The sequence below is a fragment of the Columba livia genome, chromosome 26 (genome assembly GCF_036013475.1).
Source record: "Columba livia isolate bColLiv1 breed racing homer chromosome 26, bColLiv1.pat.W.v2, whole genome shotgun sequence".
NCBI classification, from domain to species: Eukaryota; Metazoa; Chordata; class Aves; order Columbiformes; family Columbidae; genus Columba; species Columba livia.
In genome coordinates, this window is record NC_088627.1 from 2,795,563 (window position 1) to 2,819,885 (window position 24,323).

The 24,323-nt window shown below is 47.7% G+C and overlaps 2 protein-coding genes across 6 annotated transcripts in view; one reads left to right on the forward strand and one right to left on the reverse strand.

Annotated features, from left to right (window-relative positions):
* Positions 1–2,649: 2,649 nt before the first annotated feature.
* Positions 2,650–5,616, forward strand: LOC135576424 (interferon alpha-inducible protein 27-like protein 2A). Its single transcript, XM_065041658.1, has 6 exons — positions 2,650–3,232; positions 3,571–3,702; positions 3,986–4,295; positions 4,434–4,481; positions 4,809–4,970; positions 5,369–5,616. Exons 4-6 carry the CDS (start codon positions 4,436–4,438, stop codon positions 5,461–5,463), a joined length of 303 nt encoding a protein of 100 aa, XP_064897730.1. The 5' UTR covers positions 2,650–3,232; positions 3,571–3,702; positions 3,986–4,295; positions 4,434–4,435; the 3' UTR covers positions 5,464–5,616.
* A 99-nt stretch (positions 5,617–5,715) lies between these two features.
* LOC102088149 (zinc finger MYM-type protein 4) overlaps positions 5,716–24,323 on the reverse strand; it is a 35,724-nt gene continuing 17,116 nt past the window's right edge. For 4 of the 5 annotated variants that reach the window (XM_065041610.1, XM_065041609.1, XM_065041608.1 and 1 more), the window contains 19 exons: positions 23,791–23,906; positions 22,675–22,947; positions 22,048–22,198; positions 21,620–21,792; positions 21,101–21,251; positions 19,955–20,074; positions 19,622–19,659; positions 18,630–18,774; positions 17,886–18,004; positions 17,527–17,698; positions 16,425–16,478; positions 16,121–16,300; positions 15,856–15,950; positions 15,125–15,296; positions 13,591–13,742; positions 12,653–12,764; positions 11,350–11,598; positions 10,840–10,969; positions 5,716–10,010 (listed from right to left, as the gene is read on the reverse strand). In XM_065041610.1, the coding sequence (XP_064897682.1) occupies positions 9,803–10,010; positions 10,840–10,969; positions 11,350–11,598; positions 12,653–12,764; positions 13,591–13,742; positions 15,125–15,296; positions 15,856–15,950; positions 16,121–16,300; positions 16,425–16,478; positions 17,527–17,698; positions 17,886–18,004; positions 18,630–18,774; positions 19,622–19,659; positions 19,955–20,074; positions 21,101–21,251; positions 21,620–21,792; positions 22,048–22,198; positions 22,675–22,947; positions 23,791–23,906 (2,810 nt within the window). In that variant the 3' untranslated portion in view covers positions 5,716–9,802. The remainder of the gene's footprint in view (positions 10,011–10,839; positions 10,970–11,349; positions 11,599–12,652; positions 12,765–13,590; positions 13,743–15,124; positions 15,297–15,855; positions 15,951–16,120; positions 16,301–16,424; positions 16,479–17,526; positions 17,699–17,885; positions 18,005–18,629; positions 18,775–19,621; positions 19,660–19,954; positions 20,075–21,100; positions 21,252–21,619; positions 21,793–22,047; positions 22,199–22,674; positions 22,948–23,790; positions 23,907–24,323) is intronic. The other variant, XR_010468148.1, reaches the window with a different exon arrangement.

Genomic DNA, 24,323 nt, shown 5'->3' on the forward strand with positions numbered 1-24,323 from the left:
TTCACCTGCACCCGGAGCTGTCGCATCCCAGGCAGGGGCTGCCTTAAATCCCTCCCTCCCTCCTCCCTGGCGAGGAACTTCTCCCGCGGAGCTGGAGGATGCTGCAAGCTCCTGCGGACGAGCCGGAGGAGTCCTGTGGCAAAGTCAAGGCGAATGGAGAAGCGACGTGCTCGTGCTGGGTGTCACCGCTGCCACCAGCCCAGCCTGCAGCCGGCCAGTGTCACCCCCAGGACGGTGAGTGGCCATGCAGGGGCTGCGGGGGTCAGTGGGGCTTTCCCCACCGATGCGTTTAACCTTCAGCGAGCGCAGCTGGTGCCGACCCCGCTGGGTCTGGGGATGCTGCTGCTCCGCAGGCTCATGCTCAGCCCCCAGCAGCAGCTCAGCGTGGGCAGGGAGGGGGCAGCCCCGGGGCTGGGGGTCACGGTGGCTTGGGCCAGCCCGGGCAGAGCAGTGGGGGCAGCAGCAAATCCTTGGTGGGGTTGAGGGGGGCACTGGGGCACCCCGGAGGTCCCGGCTGCAGGGGGGCCATGGGTGGTGGGTGTTTGGGTCCGTGGGCAGTGCACAGCACGGCCCATCTGCCCGTGGGTTCCCCCACAGCGGGGCTGGTCACCCCCTCCCCAGGAGCTGGGGTGTCTTTGGCCACGCACAGTGGGGACACCCCATGGCGTGGGAAGGGGCAGGACGGAGACCCCGACTCCTGGGCATCTTGGCATCATGTTTTGGCCACACAGGGAGGGAAGTGCTGAGCACCGCGGCTGGGGGCACCAAGGCTCCGTGCACCCACAGCCCCGAAACAGGTGAGAGGGTGGCAGGACGGGAGCCAAACTGCTCCCCTTAATCTTCGCTGGGCCTCTTCTTTTCGATGTTTTAAGGTGCTCAGCAGCTGGAGCAGTTGCTGCAGTGGGTTTGCCGGGGATGGATGAGCCCAGGGGAGATGGGGGGGATGCAGCGCTGAATAGTAAAACTTGGACAGGCCCCTGCGAGGCAGTGACTGCAGAGCACGGCCGGGCACGCGGTGCTGGGGGGAGCGGGGATAAAAGATGCTTCCTTTTATAGCCAGGCTGGGGCTGTTGGGTGCTGTGTGAGTGCATGGGTGCCACCGCAGCCCCGGCACCCCCCAGCTCCTCTGCTCCCCCCGCCAGGCCCTTTGTCCCCGGTGCCCACAAACCACCCTACCCAGGGCAGGGAGCTCTTCTTGGGGCAGGGTCCCCGGGGCTGCCCAGGTTGGGGGGTCCTGGGCAGTGTGGGGACACGGAGGAGCTGTGGGAGGGGGCTGAGCTCAGGGGTGCATCTGCAGCCATCAAGGGCAGCACTGGGGCTGGGCCGGGCTGGGGTTGGTGGGCGCACCCCTGGGGCTGCAGAGGGGCTTGCACTGGTCACCGGGAATGTCTGGGCACAGAGATGGGCTGTGGGGCAGGGTGAGGGGGTGCTGGAGTCAGGCAGCACAGGGTGCCCCGGGTGCCGTGAGCATCCCGCGGTGCTGGTGCGGCCCTCCAAGGTCACCGGCAGAGCCCGGTCGAGGGGACCCTGTGCCCTGGGATGGGGCTGTGTGGCCCCCCCGGGCTTGGATACCCCCAGCACCACTGTTCTGGGAGGCTGCCCAAGGTCAGCTGGAGTGGCTGGAGCTGAACCAGGCTGTGACATGAGAGCCCCAACCCCGTTCGCTGGCTCCGGGGGTTTGGGGTGGGCACAGCCACAAACTTTTGGCTTCTGCTGCACCTCAACAGCCCCGGTGGACCTGTGGTCCCCTGTACCCTGACAGCAAAACTGCGCAGAACTGTCCCACAGCATCTCTGCTGCCGGTGGGTGCTGTGAGCGGGGTCGGCGCCATGAGCATGTTCTTGGCACCCACCGGCTCCTGGCAGGGAGCTGCAGCGTGTGTGGCCACGGCTCCTGGCGCTGAGTCACGGCCACGCTGGCCCTGGCCAGCCCCGCGTCCCTCCTGCCCACAGCCCGGCCCCTGTGCACCCCTTGCCCCCTGCTCCCTGGGGGTGCGGGGCTGGGACCCCCGGGGTGGCTCCCTGCACCCCACTGTCACATCGCTCCAGCTGTGAATTTAGGGGCAGGGAAGTCACCGGGTCAAGGAACGGATGGGCTGTGGTGACACTCGCCTCCTCTGTCACCCTGCCCTGGCCATGTTGTGCCAGAGCTGGGGGTTCCCCATGCACCCCCCCTTGTGGTATCCAGCCCCTAGCCCAGCGCAGTGGGGACCCTGTCAAGAGCCAGGGCTGATGGGGACACCCCGTGGAAGCAGCTCCGAGCTCAGGCACCCATCTCTGCCATCCGCGTGGGCTCCTGGGACACGGCACTTGGCCACTTGGTCTCCTCAGAGGTGCAGCCCCCACGATGCTCCACCAGCTCTGTCCAGGGTCCCACCGCCCGGTGCCAGCAGGAACAGTGGTGCCCCCCTGCCCTGTGTGCCCAGCGCCGCTCGCCTCTCCCTCCCAACCCTACATACTTCTTCATATACCCATATGGAGTCGGCTGGCGTTATGGAATGTTAAGAAGTATGTATTTTTGGGCTGGGACCCACCCGCCACCAGCACCGGCCCAGGCAGCGCCTCCGGAGAGATGGTGCGTCCCTGGGGCTGGTAAAAAGGAACCAGATCAACTTGCAACTGGATTTGGTCCCCTTCAACCAGCTGCAGCGGCGCATGTGCCACAGCCCCCGCTGCGTCCTGCCCCGAGGGGACTTGGGGCGAGGGGTGGGCACGGGGAGCATGGAAAGGGGCTTTGTCAAACAGCTTTGGCTGGGGTTTGGGGCAGCCGGAGGGGCTGCACCTCCACTGCCGGCTGCTGGAAATCCCTGCGCTGCTCAGGCCGCCCGCGCTGCCCGTGATCCTCGACTGAAACCGTGGAGCTTCACCATCCCCAAAGCTGGTTGGGAAATGGCTGATAAAGCTGCAGCCGCCATGGAGTGGGTGCGAGGAGCATCCTCCCCACTGCAGCCCCAGCACCTCCTGTCCCCGTGTCCCCGCCAAGGGGGTCGGGGGGCAGGGGGTCCCCACAAGGAGCAGCCCCAGAGTGCAAAGCCAGGGGTGGTGCAGCCGCTGCCTCCCGCACCGACAGAGCCAGGCAGCCAAGGCTGAACAGTGGGACGAGGACCAGCAGTATGGGGAAAGGAAACTGAGCTGAGCTGCTTGGAAATTTGCTGTCACAATATCATCTGAGACTTCATCTACCAGCGGCAGTCAGGAAATCTCTGATTTGACGGTGGACAGCGGACAGACAGGTTGGTGACATGGGCGGCTGGGACCCCATGATATGTGTTTGGGGACAGCACCCCTTTTTCGAGGGGGGAACGAAAGTGGGAGCTGCTCACCCCCACTAGGCTGGCAGAGGGGATGGGGAGTCCTGGGATGGGAAGAAATGGGGGTCTCTGCTTTTGTGGTGTGGCTGGGGGGTATTGGGGGGCAGGATGGGGTTGGGGGGTGGCTGTGGGTGCCTGGGTAGTGTGAGGGAGGAGTGACATGGGAATGAGGGTTTTGCAGCCTGGGGACACACATGTGCCCATGGGAGCTTCACCACTGTTTCTCTCCGCTGCATGGATTGCTACAACTATGCCGGAAGATCTGCACTTTTGGGGCTTCTTCAAATTCGGAATTGTAGATGGATGCTTGGCCGCCAGACCGTCTCTGTCCGCCATTGTCAAGGATGGGGGCGTGGCTTTCAGGAAGCTGATGGCCCTAGCCAAGTCACTCAGTGAGTGGTCCCAGCGCAGTGTTGCGGGGTCCATGGGTCACCCCCGTGCACCCCATGTTTCTGTTTCCCTGGGTGGCACCAGCAGCAAGGAGGGGGTCTGGGGTGGCCATGGCAGTGGGGACCCCTGGGGTCCCACCCACTCTGGGGTACCTGGTGTGGCCCCATAAGGTGGTGTGGTGGGGGGGCTGCTCCTCCTTGGGGTGCTCCCCCGGGCTATGGGGTGCAGTGGGGCCCCATGCAGGGGCTGGGGACGCTAGGGCTGATTTCTTCTCCTCTTCCTCAGAGATGGCAGAACTCTGCACATCTGTGTGGGCTGCCCTGATGGCCATCGGGACTCTCATCGGGGCTGCCATTGGGGTTGCCGTGATGTGAGCCCCCACATTCCTCCCAGGACCCTCACTGCTGTTTGCTGGGACCCCCTGCATCTCTCCCGTGCACCCCTTCCCCCCCACGCTGTATCTGACCCCCGCAAACAAACACGTCCCAAAGCCGAGCTCCGACTCTTCCTCCGGTCCTGATACGCCCAGCAGGGGGGGCCGGGGCGGGACTGTTTCGGTTCCGCCGTCATTTCAGGGCGACGGGCAGCGCAGCCGGTAGGTCCAGCGGGTTCGGGTGGGCACTGGGCACCCCGGGGTTGCCCCTTCTCCCCCCGCCTCCCGGCCCGGGAGCAGCGGGGCCGTCCGAGAGAGGCTTTCCTGCCCGCCCCCCTTTCCTGCCTTTTTCCTTCTTAGCAATGAAAAACATCGCAAGAATGACCATTGGAGCGGCTCTCGGAGCAGGTGAGGGTCCGGCGGTCCCATCTCCCCGATGGCAGTTGGGGACCCGGCCGGGCTGGGGGGCTGCGGGTGCTGGGGAGACTTTGGGTGCAGCTGGGAGGGAGGGGGTAGCGCTGGCCTGTGCCTGGCGATCCATCTGCACCAGCTGCTGCAGCCCTGCACAGCTCCGTTCTCCTCCCAAGGATGGGGTGTCCCCGTCCCTGCACCCCACAGCCCTCACTCCCTGCTCTGACCCCTCTGTCCTTTCTGGGAGGCTGGATCCAGTGCTGGTGTTAGGGGGACATGGCGGGTCCCAGACACCGCACTGACACTGCCATGTCCTCCCTGCAGGATTGTTACTTGTTGGCATCCCGATGGCCATCGGTGCGCTGGGCTTTACTTCAGCTGGCATCGCTGCGGGGTCCGTGGCTGCCAAGATGATGCCGGCAGCTGCCATCGCCAACGGCGGAGGAGTGGCTGCCGGTAGCAGCGTGGCCGTGCTGCAGTCCATCGGTGAGTGGGGCGGGCGGGGGGCTGAGCTGCGCTGGGCTCATCCCTGGAGGGTTCCGTGGGGTTACGTGCTGTAGAGCCAAACCAGCCCTTGAACCTGTCAGAGGGCTAAATCACCCAAAAGTGTGGCTGAGGGATAAATCCGCAATGTGGTGGGGACACTCAGGACTTGCCGGGGTAGGGCACCCAAGGCTGAGGACGTCAGGGCTATGCAGGTGGGCGTCTGCTCTCCTGCGGTCACCGCTGGCCGGCGCCGGGGAGGCACGGGTTGCGCTGGGGGAGCAGAGCTGCTCCAGGCCGGCACAGTTCACAGAGCTCCTTGGCTGTTGCTGCCTGGTGCTCAGTCCCTTCACAGGCAGCATCCATGCTCCCGGAGATCACACCTCTTTGTTTCTTTGCAGGAGCTGCAGGCTGCTCTCTTGGTACCAAAATTGGGCTAGGGACGCTCGGTTCAGCAGCTGGCGCCACACTGTTCAAGAGGAACACTCCCAAGTGATGCCAAGGAGGTGCCAGCGCCCACGGTTCTTGCCAGGCCAGGCCAGAGCCGGGAAGCCCCTGCAGACCCCCTGCGACTCATCTACCCTCCTAAGAGCTGCGGATCTGCTTGAGCAATGAGTGGATTGAACCCAACAAAGATGCTTTGCAGGTGGGGCTGTTGTTTGTGGTGGTTGGTGTGCGGTCACTGCCGACGTACCCATCAAGCGCCTTGGGATTCACGGTGGCCCAGGAACAGACATCATACAGGCAATGAGGGTGTACTCTTTTATTAAGGTTAAAGGTTTTTAATCACTTTTCCAGAATACAGATACGATTCAAACAAAAACTATTTTTGGGGGGGTCTCAATAATTCACTTATTAATACCATACATTGAACTCTATAAATTCTCATATAAGAAAAAGTCTTTTTAATATAGGTTATGATGCACTGGTGACCTATTTAAGTCTCTTGAAGTAACACTTTGCAGTTATATAGCACCTTTCATCATAGGGCTGCAAAGCATCCTACAGAATTTAGCCTCTTAATGCCCAAACGAGGTAGGAAAGTCTGGCCAATTTACAGGTGGGTACAACCGAGGTACAGACGGGCAAGGGACAAACATAAGGCTTCATCTATACAACAGTAGTGACGTGACGTGTACTCTGGATCCTGGGCTATAATAGAGTCAGATACTTAATTGGGGAGAAAGTTGAGAGTTATCAATCACATCCTTCTCTTAAAGGAAGAAGCCGGGCTTGCAGCAGGTCAAAAACACCTTTCCAAATTGTTCTGGCTTGCTTTGTGGTGTAAATATGTAGACGAGAGTATAAAAAGTCCATAGCTTGTAGATCTAAGACCCGTGGTATGGGGTTTGCTGGCGTATCTCAGTCAACCACGAACCCCCAGGCTCACCAGCTGCGGCTCGTGGGGCTGGTGCCACCCACAAGTCTGACCCGTGGGGAGCTGGACCGCATTTGTGTTCATTAAACGGTGCACTTGAGGCGCGTTTTGAGATGTGGTGTTTGAGGCTTTGTTAGGCTTGACTGCTTAATTGTAATAAACTCCCTCTTTCCCTCCAAGTGAGCGACAAGCTACTTCAGGTTTTGCTTTACTGAAAAACATCTCTCTGGTGAAAAACCATTAGCTTAGTGAACATTACGTCCAGCGGAAATTTAAGTAGTGTGGCTGGAGGAATCCAATGTGTTCCTTTGAGATTCTATGACTCACATCCCCCCTCCAGCCCTGAGCACTCCCTGGACCAGCGCCAGCACTCTCCATGGCAGCAGCATCTATTGGTGACAGTGGAAAAGTAGAAAAGCTGTTGTATATTTGTTCTTCAGCTCTGACGGTGCTGCCGGGGTTCACCCTGCAGATGAGAGCTGGGAAACAGAAGGCAGCAAACCTTAATTTTGCCTCCGCTCAGTTAGGAATGTTTAAAATAGAAGAAAAAGAGGGAGGGGACCTGTTGTGCTGATGGGAGCCAAACTGCAGCCCAGACCACGGGCACGGTGCTGGGGGTTTGAGAAGAGCACTGCAAGCATTTTATACATGAGTGGTGTTTTCTATTTCTTTTCTTTTTAAAGCCAACAGTGAAACTATTGCACAAGGGACTAAGGACAGTTACTGAGATTGTTACCAAAATCCAAAGATTTTGCAGGTTCAGAGGCAGTTCTGGGAGCTGCTGTTTCATTCCAAGTCTCTGAGGAGCCACCATGGAAACCCAGGGAGCACCATCTTCTATTTCTATTTCTATTCCTCACACTCATCTTTGTCATTTCTCTGTCCACACCAAGACTACAGCACAATTTTTCTCCTTAAAAGAATATTTCAAGTAATAAACATTGCTACATGGTCAACACAATTGAGATTATGTTTGATATAAATAACTTTGTCTATGTGTTCAGAACTTTGATCCCGTGTGTGTGTGTAATCTATACATGTATTTTAATCCTTCAAGGTAATATGGCTTGTAAGTCCATGTGAACTCCAGGCAGCAACTCCTTGAGTCAACATACCTGACCAGAGGAAACTGAAACTAAAACTACTCCTGTTCATTATAGCATTGAACTGCACTGGAACCTTTCTTATCTCAGAGCCTCTGAGTAAAAGGAGTTTGCACAATGATCAACAACTTTGTTTTCAGCCCGTCAAGCTTAAAGTGATTTACATTTCCTTGCTGAAAGGATAAAATGGCAAATATCTCATTCCAAGTACCTGGAAAAAAAAAACCAACCCTAATATATGTGAAAATGTGGGTCTTCAGAGAAAGAAAAATAAGTTGCTCAGAAGATGCAAATACACTACTTTATTCTATGGGAATATTTCTGTAAATGTCCACGAAGGGCAAAACCTCCGCTGTGGTGGTGTATGCCAGCCCCAAGGAAAGGCTGCACTCCCCACGGCTCGTGCCCTCCAAACACAGAAATTCCTGGATCCCCCCAGCCCTGCTGCCATGGAGGGTCCGGGCACATCTGCAACCAGCACAACCCTACACGCTCATCTTTCCAGAGTTTCATTGTCCCTGAAATGGTCCATCAGCTGCCCCAATGCAACGCAAACCAACCCAAATCCGTGCCTGCTATTTCACTATTTTAATATAACTCTGGGGAGGGCCAGGTCGGTGTTCACAGAACATGAAACCAGCCCAAAGGAGCAGCACTGAGCCTGGGCAGGTCCCTGGTCCGGATTACGGCCAGAACGTCTCCCAGGCCACGGACAAAGCAGCATCTTTGATCAGAAACGACAGACACAGGTGGGCTTTGATCAGACAGAATCAGGGGCAGGTTTACTTTTTCACATAGTTTTCTGTATTAAAAAATACATCAGTGAAATCTGTTACAGGCAGGGACAGGACTACCGAGTACACAACGTCAATAGACTACTTTTGGATTTTATTTTTGTTAAATTACTTTAGTTACTGCTAAAAAAATAATTAAAAAAACCCCACAAAGAAAACAAACAACAAAAAAGGAAATATAGTTCAAGGCTGCTGATTTTCATCTCTTGAAATTTTAGTGACAAGATCAAACACCAGACCCCTGTGACAGACGATGGCTAACTGACCAGAGCTAGATAAAAACCATACAAGTCTCTTTAAAAATAGTTTGTGTTTCAAATGGATTTGTGACCACTGGTCATCAGAAACACACATCTATAGCTTGAGAAAACAGAGATACAGACAGTATCTGATAATGTCCTGTCCCCTAAACACAATGTGGGAGCTTTTATCCTCAAAAAGATGCAGTAACAGCCAAGCCTAAAAAAACATAATTCAAAAAACCTCTCTTTCGATTTCCAACACTATGACTAAGTCTCTTTGGGTGGGGTGGGACAAAACATGGTAATTTTCTACCATAGTTCCATTGTCAGAAGTAATACTGCATCCTTTGTCGTTGCAAAGGCGGTAAGAGAGTGCATGGATCTTTATCTTTTGAAATGACAAGGCCCTCCAGATTTGCCTTATAAAATAACCCAAACCATAGGAGTAGGGGAAGAGGAGAAAGGAAAGCTGCCTTAAGGGAAAGAAAAACTTCCGCGCACCGCAGTATTTGCTAGATGATATCGACGGACTGCAGAGCTACCGGGCTAGGGAAGGGATTGCTGCACGTACCCCAGAACAGCCACTCTCCTGTACATACCCAGAAACGTGATCGCTCGGAACTCTGACCTACAGCACCTCTTCACGGCGAGACCAACAGCGTTGCTGTGAGCCTGGACCCAGAGCTAGATCTGGCTTTGTGTGTCCGCCTAACAGCAGCCAGAGCTGTCCCTCCACAAAGCTTCCCTGCAGACACGCCAGCGGCCTCTGCCTTCCAAACATTTGATCCCAGTTTCAAAAGAAAAAAACTTATAAAAGCGCACATGTACGTGTATTTATAATGGAAGGTGTCTGCTTGTCTAAATACCACCACTTTCTGTCCTGTCCCTGTGAAGAGCTCGAGGATCTCCACGTGTTCTTTGGCAGCGCGGACTGCCAGCCAGCGGGCTGAGAGGCCGCGGGAGCCACAGTCTAGCTCTCCATGCCCAACAGTGTTATGGTAGATTTTACACAACTGTTTTCCTTAAAAACATCTCACGACTTTTAAAAATCCCAAACAGAGAAAGGATTTATGCACCACTCAAATAGGTGAGTTCATCTTGAATTTGTTCAGAGGATTTATTGGTGCCACAGGACGTTGTTTCTTGCAGCTTACACAGCTTGATTCCTTCCAGTTCCAGTTTGTACATCTACTGTGGTTCAAAATGTGCCTGCACGTGACATTGTCTTGGCTTAGTTGTTACACATTTTCCAAAGGCTGGACGTATTCACAGTTTGGTGCTTCTGATGTGTATTCAAAGGAAAATACCCCACTTCAAGTTAGTCTGATAACTCAATATCAGAGTCCTCTGATTTGACTTTGGCAAGTTCTTCGTGTACCTCCCTCACCATAAGAATCCGCGTTAACATGATGTCCAAGGTTCCCGGGTCTATTGGCAACGTGGAATACCACATGGGGCTGTTGGGTACACAGGAGCGCTCGGGTTGAAGGTAAAACACGTCACTTCTCTGCTTCACGCTTTCAGAACTGTCAATGGAAAGAAAGGGAGAGCACGTAATCAGGAGGCAGCGTTAACAGTCCTACTCACAAAACGCTACGGAGAAACAGCAAATAAAACAAAAGTTACATTGAGACAACATCGCAGTGATTTAAACAGCATAATGAAAATATTTTTGTTAGTGATCTGGTTTCTTCCCCTTCAACTTAAAGAACAGTTAAATTGTTGCCAGGTCACTTAGCATTAGTTGCTTATAAAGAAACAAAGCAAGCCTGGCTTTGGAATATTCACGCTCAACAGCAAACTGAATTTTTACTGCTGCTTGCACCACTGCAGGGGCTCAGCTCTGATATATGATGAGGAGCAGGAAAATGTTTTCCCAGCCCAAGGACAGCCAAAAGCTTCTAATGATATGCAAATGAAGACAAGAAGGTAAGAAGAGGAAGACAAAGAGCCGGGCCAGCTGCTAGGCAAGCCTTCCCTAAGTAATGGGACCATTTGTAGTAAGCTCAGTAGGTGCATTTTTGAGGGTGATTTATTTGAGTTTTAGCTGACACTAATGAGATGCTGTTTCATTTTGCATGTGTATTTTCTCTGAAGAGAGAAGAACATCGTATTCCACCTGCTCAATGAACTAACTAAAGTTTATATAGAAACAGGGGAGACAAAATGATTTATATCTATGTCCTTGCTATACAGTCCTTACCTCCCAAATAAAAGTTTCAGCAGGCACAAGCTATGAGCACTTTTACCTAATTCACATTTTTCCTACTTTCTTCCACAAGGAACACAATGTCAGAGAGCAGGATCCTTCCTTCTAGTCTACATACGGATCAAAAATCAAGTTCTGTCACTTACCATTTTGATAAGTAAAATTCATAGAGTCGGACTGGACATCGCAGGGGATTATCCGTATTTTCAGCCATTTCCACTGCCGTTGGGACCTCCTCATCTTCACCGCGTTTCCTTTTGCCTACAGATAATTTATCTGGATACACAAAAATGGCATCACAGAAGCTCAGTGAAAAACAGCAGCTTCGAGAATCAGCCCCAGCCCAGCACCGAGTGTCGGGACAGAAACACACGGCTTGAACAGATTATTTCTCCCATGCAGGTCAACTGCTTTGATCTGCTGGACGGGCAAAAGATCACATATGCTACAGGCTGTCCACAGCCCGTTCCTCTTCTAGAAAACCACAACAACTAGTATCTCGCAGAACAATACAGAGGATGTAATTTTTCTTGGTAAAGCAGAATATTCATAGCCCTGCTTACTGTATATTTTTTCCCCAGTTCTTTTTAAAAGAAAGGAGATTACAGTACAAATACGATTGCCAAAATTCAGATGATCAAAAAGTGCTCACTTACCCGATTCTACCCCTTGTTTTTGAAAGGGTGGGAAAAAACGTAAATATGTCATCTTAGTATTATACTTCAGAGTTCGGGTGCGTCTCATAACATGGGCAAAGGATAGTTTCAGGTGCTCACTGACATTCTTTAGTTGGAAGTATTTGGTGTTGAAGAACAGAAGTGTGTTCAATAGAACAATAGGGGAATATGCACCCAGCTGTTTACACTCCCACAAGTGCTCCTCTTCAATTCTTGAGAACATATAACCTAGAAACAACGGGCAAAGAAAAAAGAAGAGCGTTATTGATGCAATTTTTGGGCTGTCCCCACACTCAGTTACAAGTGAACAGCTTTTACGGACTGTGTCTAACCCAGCAGATTTGCACAATTTTCCCAAAGCAATGAAAACATTGTACATGAGCAGGGTGGGAAGGCAGAAATGAGTACAATTAACTAGGCAGATTTCACCAGAGATGTGTGTAAGTTCTCTTTCAGCTAACCTTCTATATGAATTAACTGCATACCAGATCAAATTCAGACCTATCACGAGCAATTTTAATTCTGATAAAACCAAGAACACTGCAGGCACAAACATAAGAGGGAGCGTGGAGAACCAAGCTGTGGAACAGCGTGACCTTCCAACACCTGAAGAATGGGGAGAAGGATATAAAGGAAGATTGCGGACACAAGCAGAATCTCACTGAGTTCTAATTTCACTGTATTAAACCACAGTCAGCCAACTGCAAAATGTATAATTCCTAAGACAGGAAGCATGAGTTTAAAATCTACCATTGTTATATACAAATTGCGATTATCCTAAGTCAGTCAGGAAAAGGAGATATGGAGGTTTATAAGAGATTTGTTGTGAAAAAACCCCATCACTGTATGCAGCAGCCTATAAGTAATTGGATTAGTCCTGTATTAAATAACAAGTTCATTTTCTAAATGAAATACCAGTGCAACCGTACATGGTATTTGCGGTCACTCATCTCAAATACTACATACAATTCTGGCTACCTGTATTCAAAAAGATTAGCTAAAACTTGAGAGAACTAGCATATTGACTAATGGAATGGGAAGCTTTTCTGTCAAAGGTGTCGAGAGGTTGATCAGAGGCAAAGATATATTGAAGTGTAATCTGTAACTGGGATGGACAGACATGAAATCCATGCTGCTAGTCTAGCACAAACAATGACATGGTGGAGAAAGAGGAGACTAGTGGGAATGCCTCAGATCCTGTGCTTCTCCGTGGCATTGAGAAAATAGTAATTTATAATACGGCTTTGTCATGCAGCTACACAAAACAAAATAATTGTCCTACCATTTGGAAGAATTGTAGGTTCCCAGATTTTCAAAAGTTTTGTAAGTTCAATCATAAACCTGGAATAGGGCTCGGTAAAAATGTTATCTATTCTACCATTCTCAAACAGGTACTACAAGAGAAAAAAAGGAAGACACACAGTTTGAGATTATATAACAATGCAGAGAAGATACAGGACATCAGATTATTTTCTTTCCTTATGTCCCAGTGTCTTATGGTCCAAAACACTTTGTTGAAATCTTCGGTAAGATATCAAATGAGCTGCAGGGACTGGGACCTTCCCAGTTTGAAATGAGAGATCTAGGCAGCTGTTTTCTGAAAAATCATCATCCTCTAAGTGTCAAATATTCTTGAAAAAGGTCTGTCTATAAAAGACAGAGTAAAAAACTCCACATGGTAATACCTCCTGGCAATAGATATAGGCTTAGCATTAACTACAATGCTATTATTCCCATTGTTTGGGGTTTTTTTCTGTAAATATTGCCAACAAAACAGGCATCTGCCTGGCCACTGATGGCGCTCAGTCTTTGCTGGGTAACCTCTTCCGTGTAAACTCATATTTTAGTTGCATGATGTTCTTCTATCTTAGATCTAAAATATTCCATCATAAACCAAATATTTCTGAGGAGCAAATCTTTCCTATACATGAAAAAGGATCAAAAAGGTACCAAACCCAAAGACTTGTGTCTAGGTAGAAACACCTAGCCCTCCACACCACCTTCCTCCCAAGTGCAGAAGCAGCCTGTTCACTCTGATCATAAAGAGGTCTAGACAAATGAGTCAAATATGGGATTAAGACAGACTAAAGGTAAAGCACAAAAAAGCCATTCTTGCCTCCTCTACAAAATCCAAGTAGCTACACGGGACTATGGATATAAAGCGTAAATAGCAGAGCACGTTTTGTATGTTCTCAGCAATACACTAATTCTCTGGGTTACCTGCTGAATTCCAAGGCACAAGTATAAGATGCTGTCAGGATCATATTTCTCTCCATTTGGTCTCCGCACCTCTTGAATAAACTGGCACAAGCCAAAACTCAGCTCAGCAAAAGTGCACGAGAGAATGTCCTCCTTCAGTTTCACAGGGCGAACTGTGGCCAAGAAAATTATTAGAAAAATTAGCTTAATTCAAGAGATTAAATCTTCACACATTCCTTATTAATGTGGGCAGAACTATTAAACCTTCTCTCTCATACATGGAGTACCTCATACGACTAGACTTGTGAACTATTTCCTATCTGTTGGCTAACAATTCTGGCAAGTTTTTTTCCAGCTGTGAAGCCTAAAAATAAGGTGTTAAGTTTTTAATGTTGTAGCACATAATGTTTCTTACAGCAAACAGTTACGCTGACAAAGAAATACTTTGTGCATGTGTTAGCTACAAATGAAGGTTCCAGTATAAGTTGGGGAATGACCTATTAGAGAGCAGTGTAGGGGAAAGGGACCTGGGGGTCCTGGGGACAGCAGGGTGACCATGAGCCAGCACTGGGCCCTTGTGGCCAGGAAGCCAATGGTACCTGGGGTGGGTTAGAAGGGGGTGGTCAGTAGGTCAGAGAGGTTCTCCTGCCCCTCTGCTCTGCCCTGGGGAGACCACACCTGGAATATTGTGTCCAGTTGTGGCCCCTCAGTTCCAGCAGGACAGGGAACTGCTGGAGAGAGTCCAGCGCAGCCACCAAGATGCTGCAGGGAGTGGAGCATCTCCCGTGTGAGGAAAGGCTGAGGGAGCTGGGGCTCTGGAGCTGGACAAGAGGACACTGAGGGGGGACTCATTCATGTTTACAGGTATCTAAAGGGGGAGTGTCAGGAGGATGGAGCCAGGCTCTTCTGGGTGACAACCAGTGACAGGACAAGGGGCAATGGGTTCAAACTGGAACACAGGAGGTTCCACTTAAATATGGGAAGAAACTTCTTCTCAGTGAGGGTGGCAGAGCCTGGCCCAGGCTGCCCAGGGGGGTTGTGGAGTCTCCTTCTGTGCAGACATTCCAACCCGCCTGGACACCTTCCTGTGTAACCTCATCTGGGTGTTCCTGCTCCATGGGGGGATTGCACTGCATGAGCTTTCCAGGTCCCTTCCAGTCCCTGACATTCTGTGTGATTCTGTGAAAAAGATGGAGCCAAGTTGGTGTTGCCAACTTAGAATTATGGCCAGGTAATAGTTCAGTAAAGCTCTGCACAAAGCATCTCTTCTACAGGTGAATTACTACGTGTAAATGAACATAAGCGGAGGTTGAAAGACTAACATTTGTAATGCCGAAAAGAAATGTGGTATTTTAGAGCCTGTTTTAGTAGGTAACAGATCAATTAGGAATGTAATAGCTATTACTCTCAAATGCATAAAAAGACCTATGACAGTATTCCACAAAATATTTTAAAGCTCAGTAATATCAAATCCTAATTTTTATGTGAATAACATATCATGCCAAGCGCTCTTCAACTAAGTACTTCTGTTTCCAGCAAGAGAGAAAAAAATTACCTGAAAACTTCAGGTCCCCTTGGTCCTCCTGTGCATTTTTCCATTGGACCCAGTTTTTCCAGGCGTTTACCCCATACATATATTTTAGGGTCATCCCAGAAACAGAGCATCCCGGGTAGGAGCCCTGCATCAGATTCCGGGGCTCCACAGAAACTACAGACTTCTTCCGGCCCTACGGGCAAACAAACCAATCAAAACAAATCAATATTTAATAGGCTCTTCATCTAGGGATGCTTAACTTGCTCTCACATATAAAGGCTCACATGACAACAACATCCTGCTCTCGTATGATAGGAACTGAATGAATATATATGCACCTTTAATATGTGGACAAACCCACATTTTACAGAAAAGGTGCAACAAAAAACAATAATTCTCACTGTGATAAATATGCATAGAAATATATTCTTCTCTAGGTACACAAGAAAAATAATTTATTCTTTCCTGTAGATTATGCCACTACTTAAAGGACATCTATTTTGCATTTTTTTGAAACGATACACATTTGAGAAATGGTCTGCACTAAAAAGAGCATTTATTCTACCTAGTTGCAGAATGGGAGGAAAGAAAATCTTATCTCCTATAACAGAACAGGCAAAAATACACAGCAGAGTTAAATCGAATTCTCATTTTCACCCTGGAGCAGTATTTTCTTTCTTCTGAGAATAAACATGCACATAAAGTTATTGCTCCAAATGCAAGGATCTTGCATTCCAGAAGCGTTTTCTTACCCGTCTCTTTGGCTGTGGGAAGCCATCTCTGTGTCTCCGTCTTGCTCGAGAACGTGACTGCAAACCCAGTCCTTTACTGAGAGGGTCAAATGAGTCTGAAGTCAAATCAACACCATTAAGAGTTTAATGAGATGATTTAACAGCCCAGGTAGAAGTGTCAGTTAGATACTATGGAACACCTTACAGTTGTCAAGGTACAACGCTTACTCAGAAAACTGTGTGTACTTTTATACAACAATGCATTTTTTCTTGACGTTACACTGACCTGATGGAAAATCTGCCTCCAGGTCCTGTTCCACGTCACCTTTGGAGAACTGCTTCAGCTCGGGGTCTGGCTCTGGCAGGGCATTCGACCTCAAGGTGTAGTGATTTAACTCATCCTCCCAGCTGTGTGGAGTGGACACTGCTTCTGATTCAAGATCTCCACTGTAGGTACTGCCTTGGTCTGAAAGGAGAGTGATCAGATACACCATGTGCTATAGGAAAGGGCAGACAAGAGGGGTATACGAGAGAAAATACAGCAGGATCAAAGTCCATTTACCAAAAAAACAATAATAAATCTAACTGACCTTTCTCAAATATCTTGGGGTCCAGGAAGAGTTCATGCTCAGATGTTTGAGATCCTACAGAAAAAGAAAGAAACTTGTATCTACAAATGACCGACAGCTTACACAACTCATACAAAATACTTTGAATACCAAAAAACTATGTAACTAGGTCATAATACTAACACACAAGATGTGTCTTCTCCTCCACTAGAGCCCTCCTAACAGCTTTCTACCTTGGCCATGCTGTTACGGCAGAAACAGAAACACAGAACTAACCCATGTTCGCTTTTCCAAACATTTCCATCCCTCGGTGTTTGTTATTTGGGTCACCTGTAGACAGGTAAGATATTTTGTTCATTTATTTTCAGCTTGTTCTACTCCATGGGATGATCACTATCCAACACCCTCTAACTTGCAACACCCTCCAAGAATCCACCAGAAAAAACCTGACAGGAAAATACTCTTGTAAAGCAGCAACTCTGTCTTCTCAACTTTGACTCCTTCTGCTAATGCATGATGTGCTGATCTGGAGATTACTACCTCCAGCAACCTTTTACTGTCAACAAAGGTCAAACCAGCACCTAGGATCAGCGAAAGGGAATGCAAAGACATTTAAGGCACTGTCAGTGCTTGGTATCTAATGTGGTTTCTGTGCTGAAGCGTAGCTCTACCGAATATTGACTGATAAACCTCTGTGAAATTACAAAAGCTTCAGAAAGGTGCAAGTACAACCAGCACCTGAGATGGAAACTATGAAGGAAGAGTAAATTATGCTTAAAACATGTTTTCAAAACAAAGAAGACAATATTGTACACTGAAACAAAATTACATCCGAATATACAGTTCAGCTATAAGCTGTAGGCCCAGAAGACCCCCTTGTTTTAAAAGAGTAAGTCATCAAAATTGATAGGACATGACAAAAGTGTTATAGCCCTGTCTAGGCTGGCACTTTACCTACATGAACACTGTGGAAAATAGATGTTAGTAAGACAACAGGACCATTTAACATGCCATGTGTACTTGGGAAGCAGCCAGCACAGGCCCTGCATCTACTTCTCTCTGTTTTATATGAGAGGACCTTCTTCTCGCCACATTTAGTTTCCTTTTTGAAAATACCACATACCACCATGAGAGTGTGTTTTTTCTTTCTCCTCATCTTCTGCAATCATTTCTGCCATCTGAAGGAGATCAGCTTCAAACGGATTCGCAGGAACCTTCTCCTTGATATCCTGAATAGTTTCAATGATCTTATCAGCATTATCCAAGGTAGTCGGGAAGAGCATGGGAACTGGTACCTATGGAACACATGAAGGGAAACAGCAGATACATTTAATATTACATACATTTTAGGACTACAAAATTTAATTTTATAATAAGTCCAGACTGGACAACTTGTTTCATTTCTGCAACAATGCTACAAACTGGTAGAACCAGAACTAAAGACTGGAAACCAGTTCTCTAGTGAACTGAACTATAACTTACAGGTACTGGCATCCCAAGTGGAACTGGTGTGTACTGGGTGAAGAGGTGAAGGGGCACTGGCACGAACACTGGTACAGGAACAGGTACCACAACGATCTGGGGTTGAACTTCTTCTTTTTCTATCAAAAATAGAGCAAAGCAAAAACTGTTTAATCAAATGACTATCCAGTACACTCCAGAGGTGACAGAACACTGGCCCAGGCTGCCCAGGGGGTTGTGGAGTCTCCTTCTGTGCAGACATTCCAACCCGCCTGGACACCTTCCTGTGTAACCTCATCTGGGTGTTCCTGCTCCATGGGGGGATTGCACTGCATGAGCTTTCCAGGGCCCTTCAACCCCTGACATCCTGGGATTCTGTGACTCTGAGTCTGCTCTTGTGCCTCGTGCTGTGAGAGCTAAGAACTCACAAATCCTGTCCTGAGGAAAACAAGTTCCCTCTGTAGCATTTCGCATGTCACTCCTCTATTACACTTCATTTTCACAGTTAAGATGATCGCAAAATGCTGAAGATGAGTTAAAGCAAATCTCAAGACTCATCACACATGAAGCGCTGAGGCTTTCAAAGAACAGCAAATGTTTTACGTCTTTAAGGCAAACTGCTACTTGGAAAATACCACACGACAATCTCAAAACTATTGAAGGTTTTGAAGTATATTAAAAATATTTTCTGATACATAAATCACACATTAGTCTCTCAACTGCCATAGAGGATTTTACAAAGTGGGTAGGAGATGAGATCCGTACCTGTCTGGCATTCTTTGTTTTGTGTGTGAGGTTTGCATGAGGTGGCCTTAGTCTGTGTGATTGGCTTGCACAACAACGCTTTGTTTTTCAGAAGCCTGGGGGGTTGTGATGGTGGCAGCTTTAGGGCATCTGTCTGAGTACTAGCCTGTTCAGAACAATAAAAATGAGCGCAGTCAGTACTGGTTTGAAGGATATAATAAGATTAGTATTTTTTCCCTCCTACGGGACGTTGAAGAATTTAAAAGTCTCTTTGCTGATAAAAATGACAATTTAAAAACTATTGCAAAACCAGCTTGTTAATGTGTTTGGTGTCTTTGCCTCTATTTTAATCAAACAATAGGCTTTTTGTTAACAGTGCAGTGAACAAATCTGCAAGGATGACTAGCTTCTCTAGTCAAATAACCTCTCTAAACTTTTGACCTCGGAATCTTACTGACAGCAAGAATATAAAGAAGAGTTGAGATACTTTTGATGACTAAGAGTCTGGCTGATACAGATACCCCAAACCCACGGTAAACTGATGGGAAACAACTGAAAATGAAGTTAAAAGTGAACACAAATGCTGGCAATATCAGTATCACACCCTGATTACACACAGACTATTCCTGCTTGTACTAATTTCAAGTCCTGCTATCTCTATCTTCCAGTAATGCATTCAAATATAAGGAACTGTTACATTAGGGAAAATTCGTACTCTAATCCATAAATGACATTTCAGCTAAAAGCAAGAGTGTCAGCCTTCCAGAACGTGAGAGCTACATAATCAAATCTTCATATCGTCTTAACATATCTAATATATCTGTCAGTGGACACAAAAAGGCTTTTATACCATAATTTTTAAAAAGGCATCTGCAAGCTGGATGAATTTTAAATCCCAATAACACCTAGAAAAAGCAGTTACAAAAATGACAGTGCAAAAATTCTTGGATACTTTACTTGTTATTGATACAATCTGGGCGAAAGTGAGAAAAAGAGTCTCTCGTAAAACTTACATCTCCTATTATTTTTGCTGTCACAGTAGGGACTGCACCTGTAAAAGAAAAAAACATACAAGAATAGTCTGTGTATTTACCAGCAAGGAAAATAACCCATATTCTGTCAAGGTCAAGAAAAAGAATTCCCATTAAACCCCATTCCCTGGTGTGTGTATACGAATTTAAGTCATTATTTATACCTAGGTAAAGGAAGGACAAAACCATAACCATCTGCATTGACATGAAGCATAATGAAGAAGTGGCTATTCTCAGTGGAAAAGGTCCCTGAACAAATATAAATGTTCGAGAATAGAGATTTATGAATACAGACATGGTATTTAGCAGCCTTACCCTGTAAAACATTGTTGGAGTTAACCGTGGGCTGGGCAGCAGGGGTGCTCGCAAGGGACACCACGTTTGCTATGACGGGGGTTGAGTCCTTTCTCAAAGAAGGGGGGCCTGAGGAGGAAGCTGGTGCCGTAGAAAGGTTTGACGGACACAATGAACAGAAGAAAAGTAAATTAAGCAATAAGATAATTTACAAAACGGCATTTCTGAAACGACACCCGCCCTCCCGATTTAGCTCCAAACGAAAAAGCCTGCTGTAAGCAGGAGATGCGCACAGAGTTCCAGAGCTGAACGTGGCCTGGCGCATACTATACATTTCAGTTAACATTCTTTAGTGCTCGTCAGGTACCTTACTGTTGCAGTCACCATCACTCAGTGGGAGATTATGCCCCTCTTTAGGATCAGTGCTATTTCTGCCCTTTGTCTCGCTTCCTCTTCCTGTCTTTGTGGGCCTTTCTTCCTTTCTTCCCTTTGCATTTCATTCCCTACAGAAACTCACAGTTCCTATTCCTGTGGGCTTCATTCCCACCCTCCTTCCCATTCCATCTGCTAAAATAACAAACAAGGAGACAGCTACAGTGCACATTGATCTCAGTATTGGTACTTCAAGAATCAACACTTAATGACACAGAAATGCTAACTCTTCATATGCCTACAGACTACACAGAGCTGGCTCTTTTAAGTGCACATATGGAAGTCTGTATTTACAACTATTAAGTCTACTAATTTCACCATTTGATTTTGTTTTCTTAAATGAACATTAACATTCTAAAATGTCTGGCTACGTGTTATGAAGTACAGGAGACAAGCTAGGTATTTAACATGTCTTTAATGGGTATCAGTACATTTTACCCCACTAAAATGGGCCTTTGCTTCATATACCAAACCTAGATTGTGATTTTAAAGAACAACAAACTAAAGCACTTGCTTGTCAGTCGCTATCAGAAGACAATCTCATTTCATACCTGCAGAAGTCTGAAATTGTCTGAAGGAAGAGAGAGATCTAAACCTGAGCCTATTCAATGGCAATGGGCAACCCCCCCCAGCATAAGATATATCCTAAAAAGTTCACTGAATCAAGTTTCCAACTAAAAGTTCCTATCGCTATCACGCACAGCAAAAGGCAATACCACTCCCAGCTTGTTTTACCTGTGTTGTTTGGGGCTGGAGGGTCAGAAACACTTTGCTGATTACAGAACAACAGAATACAAAGCAGATTGCAAAAATGCTTGATCTCCCCTTGCCATTTCATGGACTCACTGAGTTTACCTTGTCTCTTACAACCATCACACTTCGCCATCTAGGAAAACAGAGCGAGGGAGAAATTAAACACACTTGTAAAAAGCAACAGGGAGTATCATATAAAAACCTCTTTGCACCCCGCGCAGCCAATATAGTGTACAGAAATCTGTCAAGAGTGCATCATTTTTACCGTGTAACACAAAGCCGCAGAACATTGTGTCTGTCTTCCCACAACCCATATTAGGTTTTCTCTATATAGAGAACTGGTACTCAAAAGTTAAGAGGGATTTACTCATCTCTCACACATATGCAATATGTGCAAGACACAGAAGACAACTACAGCTAGTTCACTTGGCTCCGAACGTACAAAGGTTCTTTGCTAACACGTTCATATTCTAGAGGATGCTGGGTGAGAATATTGCTTACCTGGTAAAACAAAACCGTGAATTTAGACATGCACTCCTCTGAGCAAAACTCCTCCATTTTTCCCCCAAAGTGATTCTGGACCAGTTTGGGGGAAGTCTGTAAACAGTAACTGCACATTTTACAGTGGTTTCCCCAGCGCTTAGCCAAGTCATGTTTATAGAGCAGTTTACAACCTAAGAGAAAACAGCAAAAAAACCTTCAATATCAAAATGACAGTTGCTCGGCACTTCTGGTTCTTGTATTTAGTTATGTCTGTAATAATTTGTTGAAACATACCATGAAAACGTAAAGTGTGAACAAATTCTGTGTTTCTAAACATAAAAATGGTGTTCTAACCTAAAAGTAGGTTTTTCTTAGTATTACAAATGATTTTAAGGCAAAACACTTCTGACTTGGTTTGTCCCAGACGCCGTCTTGCCCCTTCTTACCTTCACTACAGAACGGCTTATCTACGCCTGAGAATCGCACTGTCTCCTTCATAATTTTCTCAATTCTGCAGTATTCACACAAAGCCATGACACTGCTCCTCTTCTTATATTCATCGCAGCAGGTCTTCCCACAAAACTGGAACATTTTACCCTGCAACACAGCCAGAATGTTTTGGTTTCAGTGTTTCACGTCCTACATAATACGGTTTTATTGTTGATAAAAACTCAGAAGGATGTTCATGCTCTTGGAAATCAACAACAGGCAGCGCTAGCAATCAGTCTCCCCATTTAGCTTTATAATAAAGCACAAATTTCTGCAGAAAGCTCTCAGCAATGTGCTTTGTCCTGGAACTAAAAGGACTATTTCTGGGACCAACAATCAAGAATGTGCTTAGGGCTTTGGTTTTTTGGAGTGTTTTGGTTTTGTTTTTTTCTATTTAAAGATCAAAGAGCTAGTATCAGTATTAATTTTGGTAATGGTTAAATAATACCAAAATCAGTTCCAAACTCCTCCATACCAGGTCACAGTAAGCACCAGATCACTACAGAGAGACCACTGCAGATAAGCTACAGTTTCTTAGGCTTCTGTTGAGAAATACGAGCCAGAAAAGCTCCAGTCATTATTACCTTGTAGTCAAGCAGTTCTGGTTTGGTTGCAAACAACCTGTTGCAGTGCTGACACCTGAGTTTTACAACAGGGCGGGCAAAAGTGACTTGTTGGGACTGGGCAGCCAGTCTCTGGAGCCCGGCTGCAGCCGAGCTGCTCATGGAGCTGGGGGACACCGTGGAGGTGGTGCCACCTGCCGAAACCGCTGCCCCCGAGGGAATGCTGACAATAACTTGACCTTGTGACAGTGGTACCACTGCAGAGTTCATTCCTGTGGGCTTGTTGAACAAATTCTGCAGGAAAACAAATTGAGGAAGAGGCTTTATTTTACATTACAACATATTTTACCCAATATCACAGAATCACAGAATCAGAATCACAGAATGTCAGGGATTGGAAGGGACCTTGAAAGCTCATCCACCAGTCCAATCCCCCTGCCAGAGCAGGAACACCCAGATGAGGTTACACAGGAAGGTGTCCAGGCGGGTTGGAATGTCTGCACAGAAGGAGACTCCACAACCCCCCTGGGCAGCCTGGGCCAGTGTTCTGGCACCCTTACTGAGAACAAGTTTCTTCTCAAATTTAAGTGGAACCTCCTGTGTTCCAGTTTGAACCCATTACCCCTTGTCCTGTCACTGGTTGTCACCGAGAAGAGCCTGGCTCCATCCTCCTGACACTCCCCCTTTAGATACGTGTAAACATGAATGAGTCCCCCCTCAGTCTCCTCTTGTCCAGCTCCAGAGCCCCAGCTCCCTCAGCCTTTCCTCACACGGGAGATGCTCCACTCCCTCCAGCATCTTGGTGGCTGCGCTGGACTCTCTCCAGCAGTTCCCTGTCCTGCTGGAACTGAGGGGCCACAACTGGACACAATATTCCAGGTGTGGTCTCCCCAGGGCAGAGCAGAGGGGCAGGAGAACCTCTCTGACCTACTGACCACCCCCTTCTAATACACCCCAGGATGCCATTGGCCTTCCTGGCCACAAGGGCCCAGTGCTGGCTCGTGGTCATCCTGCTGTCCACCAGGACCCCCAGGTCCCTTTCTCCTACGCTGGTGTTAGGCACAGATATCACAGATATTCCCACCATCAATTTATTGTTCTACTAATTCAGCTAAGAAGAAATCCTAGAAGTCACACCTGAAAAGCTACTACGCAACTGTAGCTGCAAAAATTGCGTATGCTCCCATCTGACATAGCCAAGTGATACTGAGGGTTTGCTGAAGTTTTACAACTGTTGCACTGAACTTGAACACCTGAGGGTGAAACAGAGAAGAAAAAGTGATTTATGCGACATCAAGTTGTACCGCAGGTAATTTTACACGGTGAATACAAAACCAGAGAATCTGAATGACAAGCCAAGATATACACAGAAGCCCAAGATAAAATTTTACAGATTCAGAAGTGGACACTGCAGCTGCAGTGCCTCTTGTTTGCCAGATCCTTTCATTAATCTCCCAGTATCCCTAGGATGTCAGTAAGCATTTTGCTGTTTTACAAGAAAAATAGCTGAGAATATGTTTGCCTAGCTCAATGCAACATGAGGCAGAGGTAACTAAGGCAATCACCCTGGAGAACAGGCACAGAAATGTCACAGCGGTGATAGGGCATATGTCCACAGAAATGGATTTGTCCAGCTGGGAAACCCACCAGCTGCACTTGTAAGAGCAGAA

Bases quoted from the DNA above. Each gene is read 5' to 3' on its own strand.
- LOC135576424 (XM_065041658.1), top strand. From the start codon at position 4,436: ATGAAAAACATCGCAAGAATGACCATTGGAGCGGCTCTCGGAGCAG. The intron at 4,482-4,808 runs GTGAGGGTCCGG...TCCTCCCTGCAG, and splicing joins TGGAGCGGCTCTCGGAGCAG to GATTGTTACTTGTTGGCATC. The intron at 4,971-5,368 runs GTGAGTGGGGCG...GTTTCTTTGCAG, and splicing joins GGCCGTGCTGCAGTCCATCG to GAGCTGCAGGCTGCTCTCTT.